Source organism: Chelonoidis abingdonii, chromosome 4 (genome assembly GCF_003597395.2).
Source record: "Chelonoidis abingdonii isolate Lonesome George chromosome 4, CheloAbing_2.0, whole genome shotgun sequence".
NCBI lineage: Eukaryota > Metazoa > Chordata > Testudines > Testudinidae > Chelonoidis > Chelonoidis abingdonii.
The window spans coordinates 110,414,595-110,440,229 of NC_133772.1; the positions used below are offsets into that span (position 1 = coordinate 110,414,595).

The 25,635-nt window shown below is 49.1% G+C and overlaps 1 protein-coding gene across 1 annotated transcript; it reads left to right on the forward strand.

The window, feature by feature from the left end:
- DLST (dihydrolipoamide S-succinyltransferase) lies at positions 1-21,220 on the forward strand. Its single transcript, XM_032801908.2, has 15 exons — positions 1-153; positions 6,341-6,374; positions 7,842-7,890; positions 9,064-9,119; positions 9,548-9,622; positions 10,049-10,104; positions 10,851-10,962; positions 11,619-11,774; positions 12,096-12,181; positions 13,018-13,115; positions 15,125-15,255; positions 15,923-15,996; positions 16,732-16,815; positions 18,862-19,029; positions 19,666-21,220. The coding sequence occupies exons 1-15, from the start codon at positions 85-87 to the stop codon at positions 19,798-19,800; spliced, it is 1,383 nt and encodes a 460-aa protein (XP_032657799.1). The 5' UTR covers positions 1-84; the 3' UTR covers positions 19,801-21,220.
- The last annotated feature ends 4,415 nt before the right edge of the window (positions 21,221-25,635 follow it).

The window sequence follows — 25,635 nt, forward strand, 5'->3', positions numbered from 1 at the left end:
GCCCCGGCCCGCTTCCGGCCTGCGCCGGGCCTGGTTCCGGTGTTCGCCCTCCGGCTCGCCCTGCCCGTTGCCGCTGTCGCCGCGATGCTGCTACTGTCCCGGTCCCGCGGTCTGAGCGGGGCGCTCGGGCGCTCGCTGTGCGCCCTGCGGCAGGTACCGCCTGGGGGGGCGCCCAGGGGGGAAGGGAGGGGCAGGCGGCAGCAGCGCCAAGGGCACCCGGACGCGGTGTCACGCCCCCGTGCTGGGCCGCCCCCTGGAGAAACCCCTGTGCCTGCTCCCCCGCCCCCCATCGGCCGCTCCCCGTGGGACCCCCACGAGCTTCCTGCCTTGCGCCCCGCCAGCCTCAGGGGAACGTGACCCACAAACCCTCCCCTGCTGGGGCTCCTGCCAGGGTCACTGCGGACAAGCAGCTGGCGGGGGAACAGATCCCTCGGGGGGGTCTGTCGGTGGACCGGCCTGGCGTGGGGAGTGGTAACTGGGGGAAGCCCCAAGCCCAGGGCTCGCCAGTCTGAAGCAGGCATCCTGAATGGCCAGGGGCATCTGAGTGCAGACCCATCAGGGTGCGGCTCTTCCTGAGCATGGCCACAGGCTGCACCGTTTGGGCTAGCAGAGCCACATCAACCCGAACCTGACAAGGAGTTGAGAGGGCAAATGCAGGGCAGGCTGACACCATCGCCATGGCTCATATCGGGGGCAGGTAGCCATTACAAGCTGTGAGTGCTGGAGGAGCCCTCCACAGGGACAGCCTCTTGTTCACAGGGGAGTGTCGCTGTCAGGTCATCCTCCATTACATAAATAGAAAGGCACAGCCCATGAAACTAAACATTTTTGTAGCTGATACCAGGATTTTTTTTATACCCACTCATATCTTGCTCTCCTAATACATATTCTCTTTGGTACACAGGTACCTCCCCTCCTTGTATCAGCTCTCTGTCCAGTTTCTGTGTCTTGTCTTGGTATTGTTACTCTAGAGATGCTAGTAATTTCTACAGCACCTTAGGTGTTCATAAAACTTTACAGGCACACAAGGACTGATCTCTGCTCCAAAACCAGTGTTGTTGGAAGATTTGTTAAGGTAGGAGAAGTTGGCAAAATATAAGTGGAAGTGTGGCAGAAGACAAGGAGTGGCAGTTGGATACCACAGTAATGGGTGAGTAGCTAGGGCAGAGAGATGATAGCAAGGACAAGGAGTAGCCAGGAAGTCAGTACATGGGGGATATGTTTGTGGTGGGATGTTATCAGAGCATTGGGCAAGGAACATAATTTTATAATTATTCCCTGTAAAGGGAAATCATGTTTTACTAATCTATTAGAGTTCTTTGAAGGGATCAACAAACATGTGGACAAGGGGGATCCAGTGGACATAGTGTACTTAGATTTCCAGAAAGCCTTTGACAAGGTCCCTCACCAAAAGCTCTTACGTAAATTAAGTTGTCATGGGATAAGAGGGAAAATCCTTTCATGGATTTTCATGGCTGAGAACTGGTCAAAATGAAGGGAACCAAAGGGTAGAATTAAATGATACTTTTCAGATGGAGAGGGTAACTTAGTGGTGTTCCCCAGGGTTCGTCTATTATCAGTCCTATTCAATTTATTTATAATGAGTCTCAGAGAAAGGGTAAACCGTGAGGTGGGAAAGCTTGCTAAGGACCATACTAAATCAAGATAGTTAAAACCAAAGAGCTGTTCGAAAGAACTTTAAAGCATCTCACAAATAGGTGATTGGGCAACAAAATGCAATGAAATTATGTGGATAATGTAAAGTAATGCACATGGGGAAAAATAACCCCAACTATACATGCAATATGATGGGGGCTAATTTAGTCAACTAAATCAGCGAAAGAGATCTTGGAGTCATTGTGGATAGCTTCTCTGAGATGTCCACGACATGTGTGCAGGCAACAGTTAAAAAAGCAACAATGTTAGGAATCATTAAAAAGATGAGAGAGCATAAGATGGGAATATTTTTGCCCTTTATAAATTCCATGTTTGCCACATTGATTACTGCGTACAATGTGGTTCCATCTCAAAAAAGATACATTGGCATTAGAAAATGTTCAAAAAAGGGCAACTAAAATGATTAGGGTTTTGGAATGGGTCCCGTATAAGGAGAGATTAAAGAGGCTAGGACTTTTCAGCTTGGAAAAGAGGAGACTAAGGGAGGATATGATAAAGGTATATTAAATCATGAGTGGTATGGAGAAAGTGAATAAGAAAAAGTTATTTACTTGTTCCCATAATATAGGAACTAGGGGCCACCAAATGAAATTAAAGGGCAGCAGGTTTAAAACAAAAGGAAGTTCTTCACACAGTGCACAATCAACTTGTGGAACTCCTTGCCTGAGGAGGTTGTGAAGGCTAGTACTATAACAGGGTTTAAAAGAGAGCTAGATCAATTCATGGAGGTTAAGTCCATTAATGACTATTAGCCAGGATGGGTAAGGAGTGGTGTCCCTAGCCTCTGTTTGTCAGAGAGTGGAGATGGATGGCAGGAAAGAGATCACTTGATCATTACCTGTTAGGTTCATTCCCTCTGGGGCACCTGCCATTAGCAACTGTTGGTAGACAGGATACTGGGCTGGATGGACCTTTGGTCTGACCCAATATGGCCATTCTTATGTTCAGTGTGTTAAATGTAGTGGAGAGGGAAGAAAGCCAGGGAGATCAGGGAGGTGATGGTCATCCAGGCAGGAGAGAATAGGGACATAGACAAAGAGTTTTGACATTGGGAATAAGGAGGAAGAAGCAGATTTTGAAAATGCGGAAGGAGATTCACTAGAATTTGATGGAAGTCTAATGGGAGGAGAGGAAGACAGAAGTCTCAGGGCTGTGGACCTGAGTGACTGGAGGATAGGGGAGTGGTCAGAAAGAACAGAGGAAGGGGGAAGGAAGAGAGGTTTGGGTTTTGACATGAGCAAAAAAGGATGTGCAGAAAGAAAACTTGAAGAGACAAGCAACACTATGGGGCTGGAGAAAAGAGAGGTGAGTTGCCAGCATAGGAATCATGGGAACATACAAGTGGAGAGAAAGAGGAAGAAGAGAAGGGCATTGACCACTGCCACTTGGGCACAACAGTGAGGAGAACCACCACTTATGGAGTGGTTGAGCAAGTAGGGCCCTAGAAGCCCACAGAGGAGAGGGTCTTAAGAAAGATGGCGTAGTCTACAGCACTGAAGGCAGCAGAATTCAAGGTGAATGAGACCTTTGGATTCATTCAGAAAAAGGCCATAAATAAGTTAGTGAAGAGTTTGGCAGTTGCATGGGCGGGGAGTTAGAGAACAGGTCAAGCTGACAGTTTAGTAACAGTATCTTCCATCTGCTCAGCATTACTGTCTGCATCTCATCTTGGCATCTGTCTTTTTCTCTACCTAACTAATGCTATGTGCAATTACTAACTATTGAAACCAGTGAGTAAAGTGGAAGACCTGGATGCATCTCTTGTTTGCAGCAAAGGGTCATGCTGGCCCTGCCTGTTAGTGCAGCAACCATCTCTGCTGTAAGCGGCTTTTCCACCAGTTCCTATGTGTGGGCTGCAGCCTTTTCCACAGGGCTGATTGCTGCTTCACTGGTCCCTCTCTTCTATGATCTCCCTGTCATGCCACTTCCAAAGCTGTCAAGCCCTTAGATTCAGTTTAATGCAAGTTCCACTTGGGGCCATGAAACTGGCTTTGCCTGGCGTGGTTCTATTCTCTCAGTGCTCTTATCTAAACTGGCTCTTGTTTGCAAGGTAGGGATAAGGAGACTGTAGAGGGAATTTGCAGATGCACAGCATGCCCACAGCCATCTTGGGGTTTATGTATTCCATAGAGTGGGGGTTCAAATGTGCTGTGATGGATGACAGTTCCATAAAGGGTAAAATGCAAGAGGTGGGCCTCTGGTGTCAGATTGATTCCATCATGTTGAATGGTCCTAGGAAGTTATGTGGAGTTAGGGAAAGATTAAATAAATTGGTAGCTTGGTCTGGGGAGGTATTAGTGAAATTTTTGTTAGTGGTTCACTCTTCCATGTTAAGGCTGGCTCTCTTAAGAGATCCATTGTGCTGAGGTCATCTTGGTAGAGCTAAAGCTCTTGCTTCCTGTTCAGGCCCCTACTTTCCTGTAAAGGATGTGCCAGCATTAGTTGTTCGGTCAGACAGTAATGCCAAATGTCCCTGAGAGTAGATGCGGTCCCAGCAGATTTATTCTGAAATTGGGGTGTTGCCTGTTAGTGACTCCCTTGCCAAACATCCTCTATAGGCTGGATGTTCTGGAACACCACCCCTGAGGGGTAGAAGCAAGAAAGCCCTAAGGAACACAGTGCAGTGTATACAGACCCTCAACATCTTGAATCAGAATGTCTTCCCACCTGTCTCCTCTGTCTTTACACAATGCGTGGTCAACCTGTAGCACTTGTTGCCAGAGGATGTTGTGAAGGCCAAAACTATAATGGGGATGAAAAAAGAATTTGATAAGTTCATGAAGGATAAGTCTGTCAGTGGCTATTAGCCAAGACGATTAGGGGTGCAGCCTCATGCTCTGGTGTCCCTAGCCTCTGACTTCCAGAAGCTGGGACTGAATGATGGGATGGATCATTTGAGGATTGCCTGTTCTATTCATTCCCTCTGAAGCATCTGGCATTGGCCACTGTCAGAAAACAGGATACTGGGCTAGATGGACCATTGATCTGACCCAGAATGGCTGTTCCTATTTTCCCCCCTTCACTGTAAGGCCCTCTGCCTCTTCTCTTACAGAAGACTTCCGTTCTTTAGGGTAGGGTGGTCCAGCTACACTAAAGCATTTTAGAATTTCCATGGGCATAATAGCAGCTCTTAGAACACATACAGACTCAGCTCCCATGGAAAGTACCATCTGTGGATTTTGTTTTCCACAACCACCCATTGTAGCATGAGCTTCCCAATGTCTATGCTTATAGTGAGCTGGATCCTAGTAGCACAGGGTTTCTGCAGGCACACATAGAAGTCTGGTGCTCCTACAGAATCTGGGACAACACAACCTGTTCCTCTACAAAAATGCTGTTGGGGATGCTAGGATTGTCCCTGCCACAAAGTACCCCGAGAGAGGCATCAGTGGACAGAAGGGAGCTCACTTTGCTCAGTATATTAAATACTTATATAAATGTTGAGGGAGCTGTGTAATATGAGACTGTGAATCCATAAGAGATTACTCGTGACTAAACTGTGAAAGCCGCAGAGCTCCAGTCACCAAAATTTCAGACTGAGTTTCCTTGTATTACATTCTGTCAGTTTTTCGCCTTATAAAATGTTCCATTTATATTCCATCTTCTACAAAGTGTCAGTTCCTGTGGACTCTGATGCATCTGTAACATCTCATCAATCCTGGCAGTTTGTGTTATCGGATCTGTAAGAATTTTCAGAAATACGTCTATGTGAGACATAGCACCCAAGAGTCAGTGCCCAGTTATAGCTGATATCATGTGTCATGCTGAGGTTGAAGGCAGATTTCATCTGCAAACTCTCCTCTCCCTCAGAAGTTGAGATTTAACTGAAATAGGGTTCTTTCATTTCCTGCCTTGACTAATGAGAAGTGATGCTTTGTCGTGTCCCACCCTAAAACTGGCTCCATTTCAGGGGTGGTTGAAGTGATCCTTGTGTATAGTTTGTAGGAGTTCTGGGGTGCTCCAGGTTGGAAGGTGCTATCTGAATGTGTGTTACAATACTTAACAGGGCAGGGATCTTGTATGACTGCACCTTGAAATTTGTTTTTGTTTTTAAAATAAGGTTAACCTGAATTAGGAACATTTTTGATGAGTTCCTGGGGATAAATGGAAGGTTACAAAGTGGGAGATTCTGGCACCAGTGAAATCATTGGGAGTTTTGCCTTTGACTTCAGTGGGGCCAGGATTTCACCCAAAGGTCCCTTAACTAAAAATTTAAAAAAAGGACACCAGTTGGAGCTGTTGAGGCTGTGGGAGCCAACAGTTTGGAGCTTCAATTCTAACTTCGCTACAAGTTGTCTTAATGTGCAATGGCAAATCTCAGGTGCCTGGGGCTTTCCAGAACCTGTTCCTTATTCACTACCTGTGGGCATCCCTTTTCAAGGACACAACAGCAGGAGATGCAGGTAGAAGCCAAGGAATGTGAGTTTAATGTCTTGCTTCCCAGACCCTTTTCTAAGCAAAAAGATGTCAGAGTATTTGAAAGATTCTCACAGACTAGAGTGTGCAGCAATGCAGTAACATGCTCACATAGTGGGACATGTGAACTGTCTCCTACCTATTGGTTTAGGTTATGGCATGGAATCCTGGGGAAAACATAGTAACCTCGGGAGCTGCTTCTTCCTGTTGTTTGCAAGTCTGATAGTGTTCCTCTTCTCTCTGACAGGGGAACTGTAATCTGGGAAGACGCTCTCTGTCCGGTGAGTCTTACACTTGGGATTAACAATTTTTGTATTTTATTTCATTTCATAACTGCATAGACAAAGGGAAGAGAAACTAACCAGAGTTGCTGATAGAAATAAACTGGAGCTATCAGAGTCAAATATATCCTCAAAAATCATCATAAAGCCAAACAGTTGGTTACAAATTAAATCAGAAGTAAAACAAGTTTATGTGTATAAATGATAATCAGTCCATTCAGCTAAGCTGAAGATTCCCAAAGGCAACAGAGCGATTGTGTGTGACTCCTAAATAAGCTCATTGGAAATAATGGTGCTTTTACAGTACATTTTTTTCAGAATCCAGTGTGAATGAGTCCCTCAGAGCTCTTCCTGAAGGCCTGAACTGGATCCCAAAGTGCTCTTGCTCTGGACTGCACAGTCCATGTCCACGCTTCCATTTTTCCGGTTCTGCTTTGACCAACAGTTAAAGCTGCTCAGTGTCTACAGTCATAAACCCCAAGCTTTTGATCTTTAAAGGGAATATGTATTTTAGCAGGGAACAGAATGTCAGAGTTGCAACTTACCTTCTCAGAATCATTTTCCAGTGAAATGATCTCTTCCTTCTGCACTTGCATAGCTCTGAGGAAATCAGTATGTTCTCAGATTGCTATGCCAAGCCTCCTTAATCTGAGATCAGGCCAGAATCTTAATTACGCAGTATCTCAAGAGAGGCAAAGGTCAGGATTAGAAGTATATGATAAAGGTTGCTTAATCTCCAACCTGAAACCAGAGAGCATATGAACATGGTGGAGCCTACAAGGCTGAAGAAATGCTGAGAAATTATTCAGGAGGGAACAACCTTCCTCTCCAGTACTTTTTCAGAAAGCAATTTTCTTTATGGGAGATTCTCCCTATCTGTGTTTCGCACAGGGCCACAGGCTTTCCTGTGGGTGCCTCTTGGGGATCAAGGGGCTCTTGTCCTATCCTTATTTGGAGCCCCCTGTTTCTAATACCAACATGAATGAAGTTTTAGCAGTGCTTAGGGAAGGTCCTTGTCAGGGGGTATTTGGTTTGGTTTCTCTCTCTAGTTGGCCATTTCCTATATTCTGTGGCTCTGGGACATCTGCTGGTATATATCCTGCCCTTTAAAAATGATCCAGCAGAGCTTAGATCCCAGAGCAGGAGTGTTGTTTTTTTTTTGTTAGACATCTAAATGAAAACAAAGCTGCTGTTATTCTCTGACAGCCTCTGAGTGGGGCAACTGATGTAGAGGGGCCTCTGTACAGTCTCCAGCTGTAGCCCCACATTCAATCAGGATGGGCAGCAGTGGCATGGGGTCTTCTTTAGGCTCTGTTAACATCTGAATAGATTCCACTGAGCATGCTTGGAAAGGTCTCTTTGAGTTGTTTCTAACCTTATAAACCCTCCCCTTTGTGGTGGGTGTATGGCTGGGTAGCTGCCTGTAGGATAATGAGGTTTTCAGTTGAAGTGGTTTCTACCTTGCAGGTGTATCTCGGAGCCAGGGGCTGGCTTACACCAACAGCAGAAAGCTTGTGTAAGTATCCATGGAAAAGCTAAGGCCTGCTGCAGCATGTCAAGGGGAGGGGCTGCTCTAGCCCTGGTATCTGGTGGTGTGTCTGCTCTAATTGTCATCAACCCCTCTGCACATCGTAGGGGCTCAGAGCTAGTCTCAGGAAATTCGTGCGCTCTGGCTTTTCTGGGCCAGGAATTGAGAATGTTACCCAAATAAGTGCTGGTTGGATCTGAATATTGGGACGTGGAAGGGACAAGAATGAAGAGGTCAATGGTGAGGGGGAGAGGATAATTCATGTATCGACCTGTTCATGTTCTCACTAATACTGTGCCTATCACTGTGATATTTAGTGGTGGCCTCCCAGCAGGGACCTACTGGAAGCACAGCGAGACAGATTCTCCTTGAGGAGAAGTGGGATGGTTCTGGAGCAAGTGATGCGAGGGCAAGGTCTGCGCTGCTGGGATAGTCATGGTTCTTCTCCCAGACACGGCATGCCTCCCTCCCCTGGGAGCCCACAGCATTACCCACTGGGCAATGTGTGCTGAATTTGTGTGGCCTGCTTTACAAGAAGCTCTGGTAGTGCTAGAGCATGTTCACGCTTGCTTCCCAAGTGTATTAGCTCTTGCTGAGAATGATACTTCTGCAGCATCTCTTTAGAGCACTTGGGATGCCTGGCTCCCCTGGAAGGGGGATGTCAGGAGTGTCTGACTGACTTTCTGTGATAGTGTCAGTCTTGAAGCACCTCTTATAGTGCTGCTGCTCCTAAATTAGAGACAAACAAATCACTGTTGCACTAGCCAAGGGTATGGGATTGGACTTTGGGTCAGCTCTTTGGCAGGTTCTGAAGCCCCAAGACTTCTGTCTGCTGATTTTTTTAACACAGCCATTACTGGGGTACATGCTTGGAATCAAATTCTGTACATGCCTGTTGTCCCTGGACTTCTTGGCTCCCCAAAGGTAGCAGGCTGCTGAGCTTCCTTTGGGTGCCTAGTAGGGTTACTACAGCATAAACCAATATGTAAATGTCCCTTGGAGCAACTGTGTATGCATCATCAGGGCAGCTGAGTGGCCTTCGGATCAATTGGAGCAAGCCAGTGTAAATGCTGCATCTCACTCAGCTGTCCTTGGGAGACCTGGGCTGACCACACCGTAGGCTTTTTCATTCTGTGTTCATCTCTCTCTCTGTTTTTCCAGGGTAAACACCTCCAGTGTCTTCTCCGTCCGTTACTTCAGAATCACAGCAGCGTGCAGTAAGTAGCTAAGAACCAGGAACCAATGGGGCTAATTGGTCTGCTCCCCTCTGACTGGAGTGCACGTGGCCCTGAGCCACAACTGAGTCCACCTTTCCACTCTTGTTCTATACCTGCTTCACTCTAGCCTCCATTGGTGAGTGGTGGGGGTTGGGTTTGTGCTTTTGGCCCTATTGTAGTGTGTGGCTTTCTTGTGTTGGGTGTTTCTGGTACTTTGTGACTTCCTGTCCATGGGAGAAGCTCTTTTCTGTGTGATTTGCTGTCAAAAAGTGTGGTGTTGCCCATCTTCCTCACTTCATCCGACAATTACTGGGCTGCCCCTTTCCAGGCAATTCCCAGTGGCCAAAATGGAGAGGTGATTGAATGTGTTCCCTGAGCTCTGAATATGTGTGCCAGGCTCTCTCTCTCTCTCCCCCCCCGTCCCACAGGGAATGACGTGATTACAATTAACACACCGGCATTTGCAGAATCAGTCACAGAGGGAGATGTCAGGTGGGAGAAAGGTAAGAAGTTGCCCCCTCCCCATTAGCTTTTCACTGCAGTTGCATTTTTTCCATGCTTCCATGGGGCAGCCCTGGGCACAGTTTGTAGCTGGTTGGCTGAAGTGCTGCTTCTTAACGCCTTTCCGCCTGGGAAGGATGAGGCAGCAGTGTGATAACTACACTTTCCATTGGGGCAAAGACCTGTTGGCAATATCTCTGCCTGTCTAAGGGCCATTCTGTCCAGGGTGTAGAAGGATGAGACTGGAGAGAGATACCTGAACAAGGATCAGCAAAACCCTGAATGTGCAGTAGATCTCTTCAGCTTCACACAAGAGAGGTCATGCAAGTTTAGTGTGAAAATTCTGGATTACTGAGAGACTATGCTGTGGGTTGGAAGGGGAGGCCAGAGTACAGCTTTCTGCTTACAGTGGTTCTTATGTTGTTCAGCTGTTGGAGACACAGTGGCGGAGGATGAAGTGGTGTGTGAGATTGAAACAGACAAGGTAAGAGTGTTCTGTACTGGTCCCCTTCTGCTCCCTTTCCCAGGTCTGTGTTCCACAAGACTCAGGACCTGCCTGTGCCCCTGCTCCTTTCACAGTTTAAAACCTTCAGTTCTTTAGTATAAATGCTGACTGTATCTTAAATTAGTGAAATCTTTGCTAGTTTCTCTTCTCTCCGTGCGGGGGGCTGCCATTTTACTGATACATCCCATCAGGGACTCCAGTCTACATAGCAGGACTCAGGAAATCTGCTTCTATTTAAATACAGGAGAAATCAGAGACTGTGTAGGGTAAGTTCCGATCTTAGAAAAATGGCTAGTTTAAGTGTGTCACTTTGGCTCTTAAATTACTCAGAATAATTTTTAAAATAATTTTCCTCGGAAACTATTTTATTTTAAAGTGCTTGCTTGCTCCTGAATCCATGGGAGCTGTTTTTCCTGTGTCATTGTCAGGCAGGCAGCTTGCTGTACCCTCTCTAATGAGGCAGGTGGATCAGGCTGTTATGCTGCTGGCTTCTTTTGAAGGCTCAAAATCGCAGCAGTTTTGTGTTTCTTTTTTTAAAAAAAAAAAAAAAAAAAGGTGAGATGGTCCATGTGCAAAAGGGGCAATACAAAGCTCTGGTTCCCCTCCGTGAAATCTGGGACACAGGACATCTCCCTTCATGCCCCCTGTTAGAGGCAAGGGTCTCCTACTTGGATATCTGTTCACTTTCAATGTTCAGGGGGATTTCACTCCTCTCCTTTTTGCAGACATCAGTGCAGGTTCCATCCCCGGCAGCTGGCGTGATTGAAGCCCTTCTGGTACCTGATGGGGGAAAAGTGGAAGGAGGGACCCCTCTGTTCAAACTCAGGAAAAGTGGAGGTAAGTCAGGAACATGTATTTAGTCCAGGGGTAGAGTGTGAGAATATGCAGTGACACTTTGAGATGCAAGTTGCATTGTGAAGGGGATAGGATAGTATCATGGTCATTCTCTGAAGTGATGTCCCCTCCTGGGTTCTCCAGTGGGAGAGAGAGGAAGTGGAGAAGGGCAACGGGGGTCCTATGTTGTATGTGCATAGGCTGGAGATTAGTAGACTCTAGGTGGCAATGAGAATAAATGGAGAGAGAATACATTTATACAGTAAGGATCAGTCTCCTGCAGATGCATAAATAGTTACTGTATCTCCTGTCTTTTAATACAAAACTAAGAACACTCAGTTAGGTTAAAAGAAGCAAATTTAAATAGGATGAAAACATAATTAGCTTGTGGAACTCTCTGCCCTGTGGTACAAGGAACCTCTGAGCATTACTGTATCATAAATATTTGAAGCCTCAGCTTCAGCCTAGGATCCAGTTAGTTGTTTGTGAGCTGAAAGGAGCATCTTCTAGGTTTTTATAACACTGAAATGCACTCCGAGAATCCGGTAAGGTGAATGTTGCCAGACGCAGGCCAGTGAGGGCAGGTGAGAGCCTGGACATAACTGTCTCACGTTCCAGACTGCAATTGCACTTACAATTATTATTCATTTGTCTTTCAGCTGCTCCCGCCAAGGCCAAACCAACAGTGGCCCCTCCTGCAACAGCCCCTGCACCTGAGCCTGTGGCTGCTGCTGTTGCTCCCCCTGCAGAGCCAATCCCCACTACAATGCCTCCCGTGCCCCCTGTGTCAACACAGCCCATCGATACCAAACCTGGTGAGGCTGCAGCCTTGGTCAGTCCTCTTTTTGCGAACCCTGCCTTTCAGTGGGAGAGGAAATAAAGTTAAGGGCAGCAAAGCAATCTTAAAGTTTGAGATGGAAGCTTCTCTGCTTTGCTGCCCTGTATGCGCCAGGCCTGAGATCTCCAGTCAGCCTGGAGCCTGCTCTCCCCATAATCTCAAGCCATGGTTCACTCCTTACATATCCTGTTGATTGAACACGGGGCTTGGAGGGACCTATAATCAAGCTGTTCTTGGCAGGGGCCTGGCTAACGCTGTTTTAAGATCCCATCTTGACATATGTATTCTCTGCTCTCAGTGTCTGCGGTGAAGCCGACTGCAGCTCCAGTGGCAGCTCCTGCTGTGGAGCCAGGGGCCAGCAAAGGTGCCAGATCAGAACATAGGGTAAGGTTCAGGGGGCCAGGGCTTCTCAAAGTGCCTTCATTGCTGGGTAACAGAGGCAAGGACCTTTCTCTGGAGTAAACCTTGAGGAGCCTGTCTAAACTGTCTGGGTATGATCGTGCCCAGGTGCGTTGGGTGGAGAGTGTTCACACACACATCAGTTAGGGGCTGTAGTGGCTGGGTAAATGCTCTGGCCCAGGTGCTCCGTAGGGGCTAGGCAGTTTTGAGGGTGAGATTAAGGAAGGGCCTTCTCTCAACTACCTTGGGGGAAAGGGCTTCTAGACAGGAAAAGGGAGTCTCAGGCTATGATGTGTTGCTACTAGGTAACAGCTGGTTTTGTGCTGCCCAGGTGTCCTCAGGAGAGCTCAGGCAATGCTGCTGCTGCTGCTGGGGCCGTAGGTGTGAAACCTCAAGGGAATGTGGCCAAGCTGCTCACACAATAATGTCTCAGGAACACTGGTCTGTGGCTTTCTCTGCAGGCTGCTCTTCTCATGCTAGCCCACCCACCACCCAAGAACTTTTCCTTCAGCAGAGCTTCAGGGGTGCGCAGATCTGGGCCACATTCTGCCTGTGTCATGATTCAGTTCTGTTTTTCAATCAAACCATTTCCTGAGCTGGGAAGCCTATTTAGTGAGCTTGTGGCAGCTCTCTGGGCCCACTGCGCTGCAGGTAATGGGTCCACCTCACCCTGCCCAGAGTGATCAAGTAAACAGCTCAGCCCAAGGCACAGGCTGCTAATTATCAGGAGGGAAGACTGAAGGCCCTGTGGTTTTCCTCTGCCCATCTCCTCTTTCTATTAACCCCATGGCTGCTCTTGCTCACTGTCTCTTCAATTTCAGGTGAAAATGAACAGGATGCGTCAGCGCATTGCTCAGCGCCTGAAAGAGGCTCAAAACACATGTGCCATGCTGACCACCTTCAATGAGATTGATATGAGGTGAGGACCATGCTCTCCCCTCTGCCCTAGCAAGGTGGGGCCTCTCCCTCATTGCACCCAACCAGCAGCAGGGGTCGCTGGTCACGCTTTTTGGGCAGGCTGGGGCAATGTTACTTTGGGGCTCCTGTGGTCAGGTTTCTCACTGCACTCCTCTGGGCAGCTTCCTCCAGACCATCCTGATGTCCCAGGATGAGGTGTGTAGTTCACTCAAGGTCCTTGGGACTCCATGGGGTCTCTGCTTCTCAGAAGTAACAAGAGAAACCTGGCTCCTTTTCTGTGAAGCTTTTCGTTAAGGACTGGGTAGTGCTGAGCTGGAAAAGCTGGAGCAGCCTGTGTTCTGGCTACTGACAATATAAAGACAGGCTTCTGCTTCTGCTTCCTCTTAACCCTTAAGGTGACTGCTGGGGAGACTGGAATGTGAGTTGCTTCAGGACAGGTAAGGTCCAAGTAGCTCACCTTACAGATGTGGGCATCCCCCCAGCTGTGCCCTGCACAGTGAGCAGACCTGGCAGTCTTGTAGAGCAGCTTTCCAAGATGGTCAGTATCCCTTTCCTATCTCTTTCAGTCGGTGGGGTTCTCTTGACTCACGCCGAGTGCTTGTGGGCTGACCACACTAATGGGTTTGGAGGGTGGGAATCTTAGATTTCAGTGCATTAAGGGAAATTGTGCCCAAATTGAATTGCCCTGTGAAATCCTACTCTGCTTCTTAAGACAAAACATGTAAATATTTGGGGCTCAGAATGATAAGGTTGGCAAAATAGTCTTGATTGGAGGGGAAGTGCTGCAGCTTTATCTGCTCTTGGAGGCTAATCGAGGTGTCGCTTTACGCTAGCCTCGCTCTTGTTGCAGCCAGTAATCTGGTTTGGATTGATTGCCCTTCTAGCTGTATGCCCTGCTGCCGACTCGCAAGGGCCTACACTGAGGCCTCCTGCTCCCCACTGGGGCTCAGTGTCTGAAGGGAGGAAGCCATAATGAGCTGGTTTCTCAGCAAACCTGCTCCTTGCTTCTGCAGCCCTTGTGTCTTGGGAGGCGCTAATGACTTTGGGCAGTAATCCTAGCCCTAAACAAGGTTAGGTGCAGGAAAACAAACATTCTAATCCCATTGAGCCTCTACTCCCACCTCCTGCTAAAACTGCCTCTTCAAAGACGCATGGTCTGTGGAGGGGGCAGGGCAGGGGGTACAATTCCAAAGCAGCTGGTCTTAGCCCAGCATGGGCAGAGCTGAGGCTATGCTGCTCAGTGCAGTTTGTGTAACTGGTCTCTATTCCGGTCAATGGGAGTGAGGGGACTAGCTATTTCCAGGATGGGCAGAGCAGGCACTGTGCTTGGTGCTCAGGCCATCTCTGTGGCATTTTGGGAAGGCCTCTCGCTGTGGGGATCAAAATATCACGTGCATATAGCCTGTCAGCACCAAGCAAGAGGGCCAGGTCTTGGAGCAGCAACATGTGGCTAGGGCCCCAGAAACCAGGACTGAAGTTCCTTTTGTCCTGCTTTACTGCTGAGTCTTCTCTGTCCCTTCACCCTTGGCACTCCTTGCTGCCTGGTCTCCCATCCCCACAGTGATTGCAGGGCAGCCCCTGGAGAATGAGCGCACAGTTCACCTGTACCCAGTGCCCAAAGCACCAGACACTGGATAGTGGTTGCGACGCCGGAGATTCAGCCTCTGTAACACCAGCCCTGGAGCTCTGACAGATCTGGGGCACAGCACATTCCTGCCAGGCAGTGCATCCTTGGAGCTGCAGCAGAGCTATGCTGCTTCATCTGGTTTTGTTGGATTTGTGGCTCTGGAGGGATTCCTAAAGCAGTTTCTCTGACAGCAATCTTGAAACAAGCTAAAATTTCCCAATCTGTTACTTGAGGCAGAATTTTTCAGCAGCTTTGGGATATAACATTTGCTATTGCAGATTTGTTGACACAGGAGATCTGTCAGTTATGGACAAAGTGAGTAATCTCTTTTCCCCTTCACCCCTCCATTCCTGGTGGTAATGGTTGTCTGTTGGTTTTTGCAGTAACATTCAGGAGATGAGGGCCCGGCACAGGGACTCCTTCCAGAAGAAGCACAACCTGAAACTGGGCTTTATGTCAGCCTTTGTGAAAGCTGCAGCCTTTGCCTTGCAGGAGCAGCCCATCGTGAATGCGGGTGAGTGTGCCAGCCTGTGTGGAGACAAGGGGCTTCCTGAAGCATGTGGCTAAGCCTACAGGGAGCTAAAGGCTCCAGAGATCCACATCCCCACATGTGAAAGGTGGGGAAGAGGGAGAGGCTGTGATTCCTCTGGGCTGTAACTAGCCTAGCTGATATCACTTCTGCAGGTAGGAGCCAGCATGCTGGGAAGGGCTCTTCACAATGACCCCAGCAGGAGCCTTCAAGACTCTGCCAGGGTGGGTGCCGTGTATATTAAGGTGCATCCCAACCCAGGGCTGCTCATTAGTAGGGGGCACATCCTGCTATATTCCACTGGAATGGCTATTGTCTGGGGGGGGCGGGCAGGCCCTTAGGAGGTGTCTCCTGGGAGGTCAGTTGTACCTATGAAGGGAGAGGAACACATGGGGGAAGTATGGACGTCCCAGGGGAGTGAGCTGATCCTAGCCAGCTCCCCATCTCTCCAACCGTCTTTACCTCTGTGCTAATGCTTTCCCAAAGAGGCAATGGGGCTTAACCCTCCCCTGGCACGACATTTAAAAGCATAGAAGTTAGAGATGAGCAAGCTGTTGTTGTTGGTCAGTGACTACTTCTGGCCCTTCATGACTGCAGAGCCCTGGCTCTTGGGCTTTCTCTGTGTAACTGCCTGTTTTCCTCTCTCTCCTAGTGATTGATGACACAACCAAAGAGATGGTGTACAGGGACTATGTGGATATCAGCGTTGCAGTGGCAACTCCCAAGGTGTGCCCTGCGGGCTCTTTACCTGGCCCAGATTGCAACCCAGGTTCTGCAGGGGTGATAAAGTTAGCTGAGCAAACTGAGCCATGGCACTCTAGGGTGGCAAAAGCTACTCATGTGAAACTCCGATGCCCAACACTGTCTGGTCCTGCAGCGAGAGAGCTGCTAGCCACTGGCCCAGCTGGCAGGGGACATGGCCGCCACAGCTCTTATGGGTTATTGGGAAAGTCCAAATTGGTGAAACCCCCCTATCATGGCCTCACTGATATGGGCACACTAGGGAGTGGGGGAAGTGGTGTGTCCTGGCTTCATGTTTAGAGACCAACCTTCAGCCCACAGAGCAGTGCATATAGCTGCCTGCCCTGTTGTACTGAACCGCTGTCTCTGTAAACCCTGGACAACACCCACGTGGACACTGCCACTTCAGACCTAGTTGGCCCTGAGCAGGGGTGCTGCATGCATCCGAGGAGGGAGGAGAGAAGTCGCTCCCCAGGTCGGGTGGTGGATCTGCTGTTTCTAGTTTGGGAGGCAGAATGTTGCCTGACGTTTAAGTTCTGGATTTGTGAGGGGAGGGAGAGTAAATGATGTGCTCTGCTCTTCATGCTCCCATCATTCCTGTTCAGAAGGGCAGGTGGTTGAGTGTACTCCAGTGGTAACTTCCTTTGCCTGAGACCAGATTCCCCATGCACCTGTTTGCTGCTACGTTTGACTCTGACTGGGCTCTTTGCTCCCTCACAGGGTCTCGTGGTCCCTGTCATCAGGAATGTAGAAACTATGAACTTTGCTGACATTGAGCGAACCATCAGCGAGCTAGGGGAGAAGGTAAGAGGAGATGGGACTGTAGGGGGTGCTGGCCATGGCTTTCTGAGAGGGGCACAGAAGGGAAGGAACGAACAGCCAGCTCAGTCCGTGACAGAAGCAGCATTTGATTTCTGGCAAGGACTGCTGGCCGTGCACAAGTGGGTTCACTCTGTGTGAGGGTTTACCTTTGGTCCCTCTAACCTGCTGCTTGTCTTTAGGCATCTTCTGTGCATTGAACTAGCTGCCAGCCCTACCTGTGACCTCTTCTTGTGGGACAGATCCCTTTAAGGCTTTCCCTTTTAACTGAGAATCCTAAGCAGGCTTGGGCTCGTGCTGCCCCCCTGCTCCCATTACTTAAGACCAAGACTTGTTTACCTCATCAGAGGCAGGTAATTCTAGCACAGATCAAATGGTGGAACTCAGTGAAAGTAAAGGATAAACCTTGTAAGTGCTCCTACTAGAGGAAGATGACAATAACCTGCTCCTAACTTTAGTGACTGTCAGTCCCTTGTGGTTTGTCAGTCACACCAAGGCTCTGATTCAGCTGATGTAGCTGAGACATGGAGCTGTTCAAACCATGGGACCGTATCAAAAGTTCCACTACAGCTCAGTGCCTCGTCTGTACACTAGCATACTACCACTGACTTATGAGCTTGTTATTGCCTCTCAATCTCGGCTCCTCTCCACCCGTGTGACTGTCTATCTTGGCTGAGGTGATGTCAGCATCTTGCTTAACCCTAACATTAAAGGGACAGAGCCCATATTTTAAAGTAACCCCATCTAAACATCTACACTAACAAATCAGAATTGGCAAGTGAAGTTCTTTCCATCACCTGTTGCTTGTGAGGAGTTTTCAGCAGAGGCCACTGTGATGATGCTGCCCGTGGGAACCAGCTGAGGTCACTCAATTAGGATGAACTGCAAACAGAATGGGGCAGACAAACTCCAAAAGCTGGTGGATATTCCAATACTTAGATTTACCAAGCCAGCACAGAACAGCTTCTTTAGTACCTCACTGGTTACTCAGAAGTCTAAACAACGCAGTTCCCTTAAAGTACCCAGCCTCAGGCCTCCATCCAGACACACGTCAGATACGATGATTACTGAAAATCTTGTCATATAAAAGAAAGGTTCTTCCAACCCCAAAGGATTGGCCACACACCCAGGTCCAATTATAACGTAGATTCTACCCAAAATACACACTATAGTCAATTCTTGTTAACTAAACTAAAATTTATTAAAAAAAGAAAAGAGTGAGTGTTGGTTAAAAAAATCAATATACATACAGACTTGAATTCAATTCCTGAGGTTCAGATACATAGCAGAGATGAGCTTGTAGTTGCCAAATGTCCTTTTAGATATAGTCGATAGGTTATAGTCCAATGTCCATATTCAGGGTGACTCCAGTCAGTGATTGGGGATCTCAGTCCTTATGGCTTAAGGTTTTCCCCCTCTTGAAACCCAAAGCAGATCTGAGATGAAGAAGGATCGTGTGCCAGGGTTCTTATACATTTCCATCAGCCTTTTGGCCTGAGAAAACAATAGGCTTAACTCTCCTTCTCCCAAACAACCTAGCAATTAGTACAGGGTAATTTATCCATTAAACAGTTCAGATACAGGTTATCACAACCTTCAAAGAGACATATAAACAATAATACTATTTCACTCAAGTATCTTCCTAAATATTAATATTCCTTTTTTTTGATCTTTGAATCACAGCTATAGTAATAGACAAGACTTGTTTGCTTACATCACAAGACCTGAGCAAACATCTATCCTTCTATCTCTAACAATGCAGGCTGCATTTCAAAGCTCTATTCATTTACATATCTTCCTAACCAATCTTTAAAGTTCAGCCATGGGTCAGGTCAGTCTGTGAGGTAATTAACTCTTCTGGTCCTGTCGCCTTTCAATGAGATATATTAAACTCATAATGTCACAGCCACACCCTATGAATGTAGTGAGTGAGGAGCAAGTACCTCCAGTCTCTATCTCTTTGCTCCTGTTTGGTGTTCTGGGTGTCTTCAGTCTGAACTGTTTTCTAAAATCTTGTTCTTCTCGTTTCAGGCCCGAAAGAATGAGCTGGCCATTGAGGACATGGATGGGGGCACCTTCACAATCAGCAATGGAGGGGTCTTTGGGTCTCTCTTTGGGACGCCCATCATCAACCCTCCCCAGTCTGCTATACTGGGCATGCATGGCATCTTTGACAGACCTGTTGCTGTTGGAGGCAAAGTAGGTGCAGCTGCATGAAAGGCTCCAAAGGGCTGTATTCAGTGTAGTTAAATGGGCAGAGATGAGGGGTTCAGCAGCAGAGGGGACCCTGGTCGTAGGTGCACCAAATGGGGTGGAGGAAGCCCTCCTAGAAGGCTTTCCTGTTGCAAAGTTACTTACTCGGAAGGACACAGTGGGACCTGTAAAGGGTTCTAATGTTGGTGATGGTGCCAGACCGTGGTGTTGGGGACCAGACAGGCCCTCACCCCTCCACGCTGGGGCAGTGGGTAGCAATGAAGAATGCAGTGGCTGGCAAAGGGATTTCCTGGATCCTCTTAATGCTGTTGAGAGAGGGTGCCTTCAGTCTCCATGCTGGACATCAGCTCCCCTCCTGAATGGCATGCTCTGGTACCTGGCACAACCCCACCCAGAGCTTGTGCTTAGTTAGTGCATGACAGAAGGAAGGGCAGAGCTGAGCCCTGTCAGCCTGCTGTTGTCTCTTCTCTCCTGGAGAAGCATATACCCTGCTGAGCAGATGATCTTGCTGCACCCCCTCCCTATCACGCAGGGCAAGAACAGTTGGGTCTTAAGTGGGATGGACGCCAGTACAGAAGAGGCAGGGCTGAGCTCACATGCTCCATTTCTTCTCCTCCTCAGGTCGAGGTGCGGCCCATGATGTATGTGGCGCTGACGTACGATCACCGGCTGATTGATGGCAGAGAGGCAGTGACTTTCCTGCGCAAGATCAAGGCCGTGGTGGAGGATCCCCGCGTGATGCTGCTGGACCTCTAGAGCACAGCCTCAACCCCATACAACTCAACCAGGGCAGGGATGCAGCACCAGCAGGGGCAGTATAGGGCATTCAGGAACCAGCGGGAGTTCATTCCAGTCTCCTCCCCTCCCTTGTGTCAGGAGGGGTCTTGGAGGAAACTCTGGGGTTAGCTCCTACCTCCTTTCCTGCTCTCTCTCTCTCTCTCGATGGTTCAGTTTCTCCCTTGGGCTGTTATCCATTGGGCAAACTACCAAATGGCATGGGCTCTCCAGAACCACCTATGTAGCCTCTTTCTCGCCTTCCCCTCCTTCCTAGGCACTTGCACGCACCTCACCTCCAGGAAAAGCTGCCTGCTACTGTGCTAGGGTGCCCTTCTCCAGCGGCTCCTGTGCCAGTTCAAGTCTACTTCCAGCACTGGGAGGGAGGGAAAGGCTCTTGTGTGTCTCTGCCATTTGAAAACACCCCATTCTCATCCACCCCGCAAAGCCAGCCTGGGATCCCCGGGGTGACTTTGTAGCAGTGTTTGATGGCACTCCTGCACTCCCCCCTGTTCTGGTGATCTCAGAGGCATGGACAGTGCAAGGGCTGTCTGTCTCCCCTGCTGTCTCCTGCTCCTCAAACTAGCAGCTGAGGTGCATCCATTAGAATTCACTCCCTCCCTTCCCAGACAGGAAGGCGGAAATAGCCCCTCCCACCCTCTTTTGTGTTGAGGTTTGGTTAATTTTCTCTGGCCTGGTCTACATGGTGTGAATGTCTGGCAGGGCAGGGTCAGCAACCTCCACCAGGGGAGGCAGCTCCATTCCCTGCTGGGCTTTAGGGGCCACCCCTGGGCTTAGGCCACAACCTGCCAGCAGTTAGGATAAGAAACACCACCCCTGCAGCTGCCTTTGAATTACAGCCCAGTGTTGACTGGTGAAACCATCAGCTTCCTGTTTGCAATGGCTTGGCCTGCCCCCTGCTGTGAGACAGCTGGGCAATGGGCCTCTGCATCCTAGCCCAGGCTGCTGGTGTGGGGGGGCATATCCTTAGTACATAGTGTGCACATGTTGCGGTGAGTGAGGGGCACTTGGAGTCCCTGTCAGGTCTATTATTCTCACCCTCTACACAACTTTGTAATTAAAGTATTTAACGCAATGGGTTTTAAAGACATAAACCAGGGAAATGATCTAATGGTGGTGTGTATCGGGGTGGGAAAGGGGAGCAGGAGTGTGTACGTGCTGGTGCTGGGTTTTGAATATGTTCCCCTGACTTCGTGCAAGAAACTAGCTGGAAGCACCATGAGAAGAGTAGTCCCCCTAGAAGGAATCTCATGCTGCACCAGGGCATTTGCCAGCATGATGATGGAAGTTGAGGCAAGATTTTTCTGACTGCGTTCTCTGCACCAGGTCCCTCTCATGGCTTTTTTTTTTTTCCAAGGGAATAAATTCATTAACTCTGCAAGCCTGTTTTTGTCTGAGGGCTTCGATAGCTGTTGGGGAGGGGCATATAGCCTGGAGTGACCTCCTCAGCTGACTCCCTCACTTGTCATGTAGGAGGGGTTTTCCAATCACCAGGTCAGGTGTGCAGCTATATTTGCCTGTCTGTAGCAGCATCAACTCTTGTTTCTCATCATGCTATGGGTGTTACTTTAGCTTGACTGTCTTTGCAGCTGTGGCAGGTTCAGAGCTGTGCCTGTTGTCTCTGCTATGGGAATGAGAAACACAGGTGGTAGTTTGGTTTCATGATTGTCTGTTAGGTGTCCAAGACTCCTGTTTAGTCAAACCCCAACTGGATAGGAACTTGCAGGGGGTTATGGTTGCAGTGTCATTTTAGGCTGCAAATGCAGGGGTCTAATGTAACAAAGAGAGATTATACCCTTCCTGCTCTGTGGCACTGGGACCACTGCAGGTTGAAAACATCACTGTGATAGCCCGGTACTGGCAGAATATTGACAAATGATGGCTGTGCGGGGCAGGGTCTCCAAAGCAATGAGGGAGCTGAAGCTGTTGGCTTTTGGGGAAAGACTGAGAAGTGAAGCTCTAGCAGGGTGGTGCCATTTGTTTGCTCTTTGCAGAGTGCTCTCACTGAGCGGATAGAGGAACATTTAGGTTTGCAGAGGAGGGTAGAATGAAGGTTAAAAGAATAAAATGAAGAAATTAAAACCCAGAAGCTGAATCTCAGACATGACAGTCTGGCATGGTGTGACATCGCCCAAGGGAGAAGCACTAGCCCTTGGAACATTAGAAAACAGCTCCTGTCCGCGGACTGCATCAAACCTTGCTGGGGGAGTGCTGGGTAGGTCCCTAGCAGTTGCTTTTACTTGCCCGTTTCACAGCTATAATCATGGACCAGCTTCTATTAAAGGATCCAATTGTATCTACAGTAATGGCACTAAGGAGAGGGAACAAGCACCTGGCTGTAGCCGAAAGCACTCTGTGCTGCTGGGTCCTGTAAGTCAGGCTTGCTTCCTTTGGTGATTGACTCTGGCTTGTGCAGACTCAGGAAGGCTCACGTTCATTTGGAAAAATAGCCATGAGGTACAAAATATTTCTCCTTGTACGTAAAAAAAGAAGCAGCTATTGTGCTATGGAATGGCTGCAGGGAGATCTGCTGTGGAACTGAACTGCCCACCTGGTTATGTTATAAAATGCATCCAATATCACAAGCCTGCTGCATGCACAGAGTTAAAAACAAAAGGCAACCCCCACTCGTGGAGCTGAATCCTGGGAAAGGATAGGCCCTGGGCTGTGGCTGGAGGCTCAGTAAAGCCTTTGGACCAAGTGGAGAGTGAGTTCCAAAGGTACCTCTCCCTCCCCCAAGTCATAAAACCTCAGGGCTGTGAGCTTGTCTGTTAGCTAATCTCATCTGCTCCTGTGATGGGTCAGAAATATCTCCCAGCTGCACACAAAACAAATCTGTTTCCTTGCGCTGAGAAAACCCCCTTTGCAGCTGCTGGCACTTTGCCAAGGTCCCAGAGCAAAGGCCCACGCAGCTTGCCCTGTAATAACCTTAAAATGTTACAGTGGCCCAGAATACAGGAGCAAGAGCTGGATCAGAACAAAAGGGACACAGATTTCTAACTAATTGTGCTTAATAGCTGTAAGGAGGCACTTTTGCCAACAGTGGGCAGATGCGGCCAGCACCACCTCCAAACTCTTTAAGAGTTGTGGATGGAAGGAGGATGAATCTCATGAATGGAGGTTAAAGTTTTCCTGTTTTACCCTTATGCTCCATTCTTAATTTATGCTGTCACCTGTCTCTTGGCCAGATTAAGCCTAATCCCAGCATCAGACAGGCACAGGGTAAGTGAAAACTGCAGCAGCTGTGGCTAATGCAAATGCAACGGAGCAGTGTGGTATTAGCATTTCTGCCCATGTAGAATAACCTTTATCATATCTGACACTGGCACAGAAACCAGCGTCTCAGCTGAGGGGGAAAAGCTGTGAGGAAATGGCCTCACCAGGGAAAACTGCTTCCAGCGACCATGTCTTGCCCCAACCCCTTGCTAGCTCTGATTCACAAAGTGGGGCATTTATAGTTACAGATGGTGCCCAACCAGCCCCGTTCCCTTGTGTTCAGAGGTGGCTGAAAAAGTTGGAGGCCAGCTGCTCTAGCTTGTCTGTGCTGCAGGTGCCCTTGTGCACACAGATGCAGAAGGGCTTCCCTCCCTGAGGTTGTTGCTGGAAGCACTTCGAGTGCTGGTGGTCAGGTGGAGGGACTGGCTTTCTTTTGCATGGGTCCTCTTCACCCTCTTGCCTAGCTCCTCTCTTGCTCCAAGGCATGGTGCTCTGCTCATGACACTGCTTGCTGTGAGGGCAACACAGCCTCACAGAGCTGGCCAGCTACTGGGTGAGTAACAAGCCAAGGGGGAATGTCTGTGCCAGACAGGTAGACACATGCATTCTCTGTCTCCTTAGCAGCCTCCCATGCCCCCAGGCCTGTGTCCCCCACATACTGGCCAAAAGGCCAAGCCGGGAGAGGCAGTTACTAAGTTTCATTTCTTGCTCTTGAGTGGAAGTGCCCCCAGCCATCCAGCTCACTGATGGGGGCAATCCATGAGGTGCGGGGTGGGGCCTGAGTTAGGTAGAAGCTAGAACCAGTCACCTGCAGGCCGAGGGGGGGGGGAGGGTTGCCTTTCTTTGCCAGACACTAAGGGGACCCCAGCTGCACTGCAGCTTCATTGGCACCGCCACTGATTTCCCTGCCATCTGTATCCGCTGCTCTGCCCTGCAGGCCCCTTTGGGGACAGGGCTTGGAAACATAAACCTCCTGCAGCATGGCTGTGAGGGGCTTAGGATAAGCAGCACACAGTCCATTAGCATTCTGCTGTCACTGGCCCTTCCATTAGCCTGGCAGCACCTGAGAGCCCAGCAAAGAGCCTCATGGCAACCACTGAGCCCTTTGCAAGCCAAGTGCCATATTTCCAGAATGCAAAGCAGCAGGAGGCCTGGTAGCAATGTTCAGCTCTTTGGCTGCCCCAAGGATGAAAGGGGAAATGAACCAATGGCTTCCCCCACCCTATTCTCAGCCACCACACCAGCAGCTGTTTACTTTAGAAAGACCCATTCTGCTCTCAGCCATCCACCCCCACATTGTGTGGCTCTGTCAATGGGATTCATTCTCCCCTGGGGTTTAGGAACCTCCCTCTCCTGTCTACTATGACCAGTGCAGGAGACACTGTCATGCCACAGAGGCTGTTGGGGAGTTCCTGGACTGATGCTGCCCCAAAACCCTGCTTGAGGTGGTGCAGAACAAGCACAGAGGCAAAGGTGGCACATGGCAACTTAGTCCCTTTGCCAGCCACTCCTAGCTCCCTGCTGGACCTAGCCCACTTCTGCATCTGGCCCTCGCTTACTGGGCCAAGGACTGGAATAGCAGCAGGGCTGCTGCAACACAGGCTTGAACTGCCAGAGGTTCAAGAACAGCCCCTGCCTTCCCCCTTGCCTTCCTCGCTCCTTGCACTGCATTTACAAAGCGGTTTAAGGCACTTGCTGGTTAACACCTTGCCTGCTCCTGCCTCTTGGCCAGTTTCTCAGAAATTAAACACCAGATGCAGGCCTTGCCCCAGGCATTCGTTCCACAATGAGTCACTCTCACCTCATCCTCCAACCTCTTCCTGCCCACAGCCTTAGAGCCCAGTGGGTTGGGAAGTCAGTAACCTTGGGGACGGAGCACTGGTTGCAAGTACAGTAACAGCTCCCTGAAAGGAGAGCTCGGAGAAGGTGCCAAGGTTGCAGTAGCAGGTGTGGGTTGGGGGTGCAGAGCAGGCAGAAGGAAGAGGGGGAAGGAAATGCTCCAGGAGGCAAATGAAGGGGGTTCAGTGTGCAGCCACTGTTCTGCAAGGGACAAAAACACCACAGCCACACAGTCTTACTGAGACAGAAAACAGGAGTACAGAATTCCCTTCTACACACACACACACACACATGAAAATCGAGACAGGAGCAAGGAAGCTTAGGACACCCCACATAGGGGAGGCCTCGATGTAAGGATTAAATAGACCTAACCAGAACGTCTTAAGTCCTATCCTGTGACCTTGAAGCATAGCCTGTAGGGTGTGGGAGATTGCACCAGCCTGGTCAGGCAGTCTCCTGCTCTCGTGTGATTGGGGAAGGGGCTGGTGCCAAGGCCTGTGACCTCTGAACACTTTGTACACAGGTCAGTTTGTGTCTCAGGCCAGGCCTGAGTCCTCACTGAAACTGGAGCCTGACCCTGGCCTTGAGTTCTCATAGTCCTGTCTGGCAGAAGAGCTGGTGCTAAGGCCTGTGACCTCTGAACGCTTTCTACCCAACCTAGGAGCCCTGGATCAAGCTCCTTACCTGGATGGGAATCTGAGCAAGGGCCCCGTGGTGTGTAAATCAGAAACAATCCCCCAC

Coding starts and splice junctions, on each gene's coding strand:
- DLST (XM_032801908.2), top strand. CDS start 85: ATGCTGCTACTGTCCCGGTCCCGCGGTCTGAGCGGGGCGCTCGGGCGC. Junction 9,623..10,048: donor AGATGTCAGGTGGGAGAAAG/GTAAGAAGTTGC, acceptor TATGTTGTTCAG/CTGTTGGAGACACAGTGGCG. Junction 10,963..11,618: donor CAAACTCAGGAAAAGTGGAG/GTAAGTCAGGAA, acceptor TTTGTCTTTCAG/CTGCTCCCGCCAAGGCCAAA.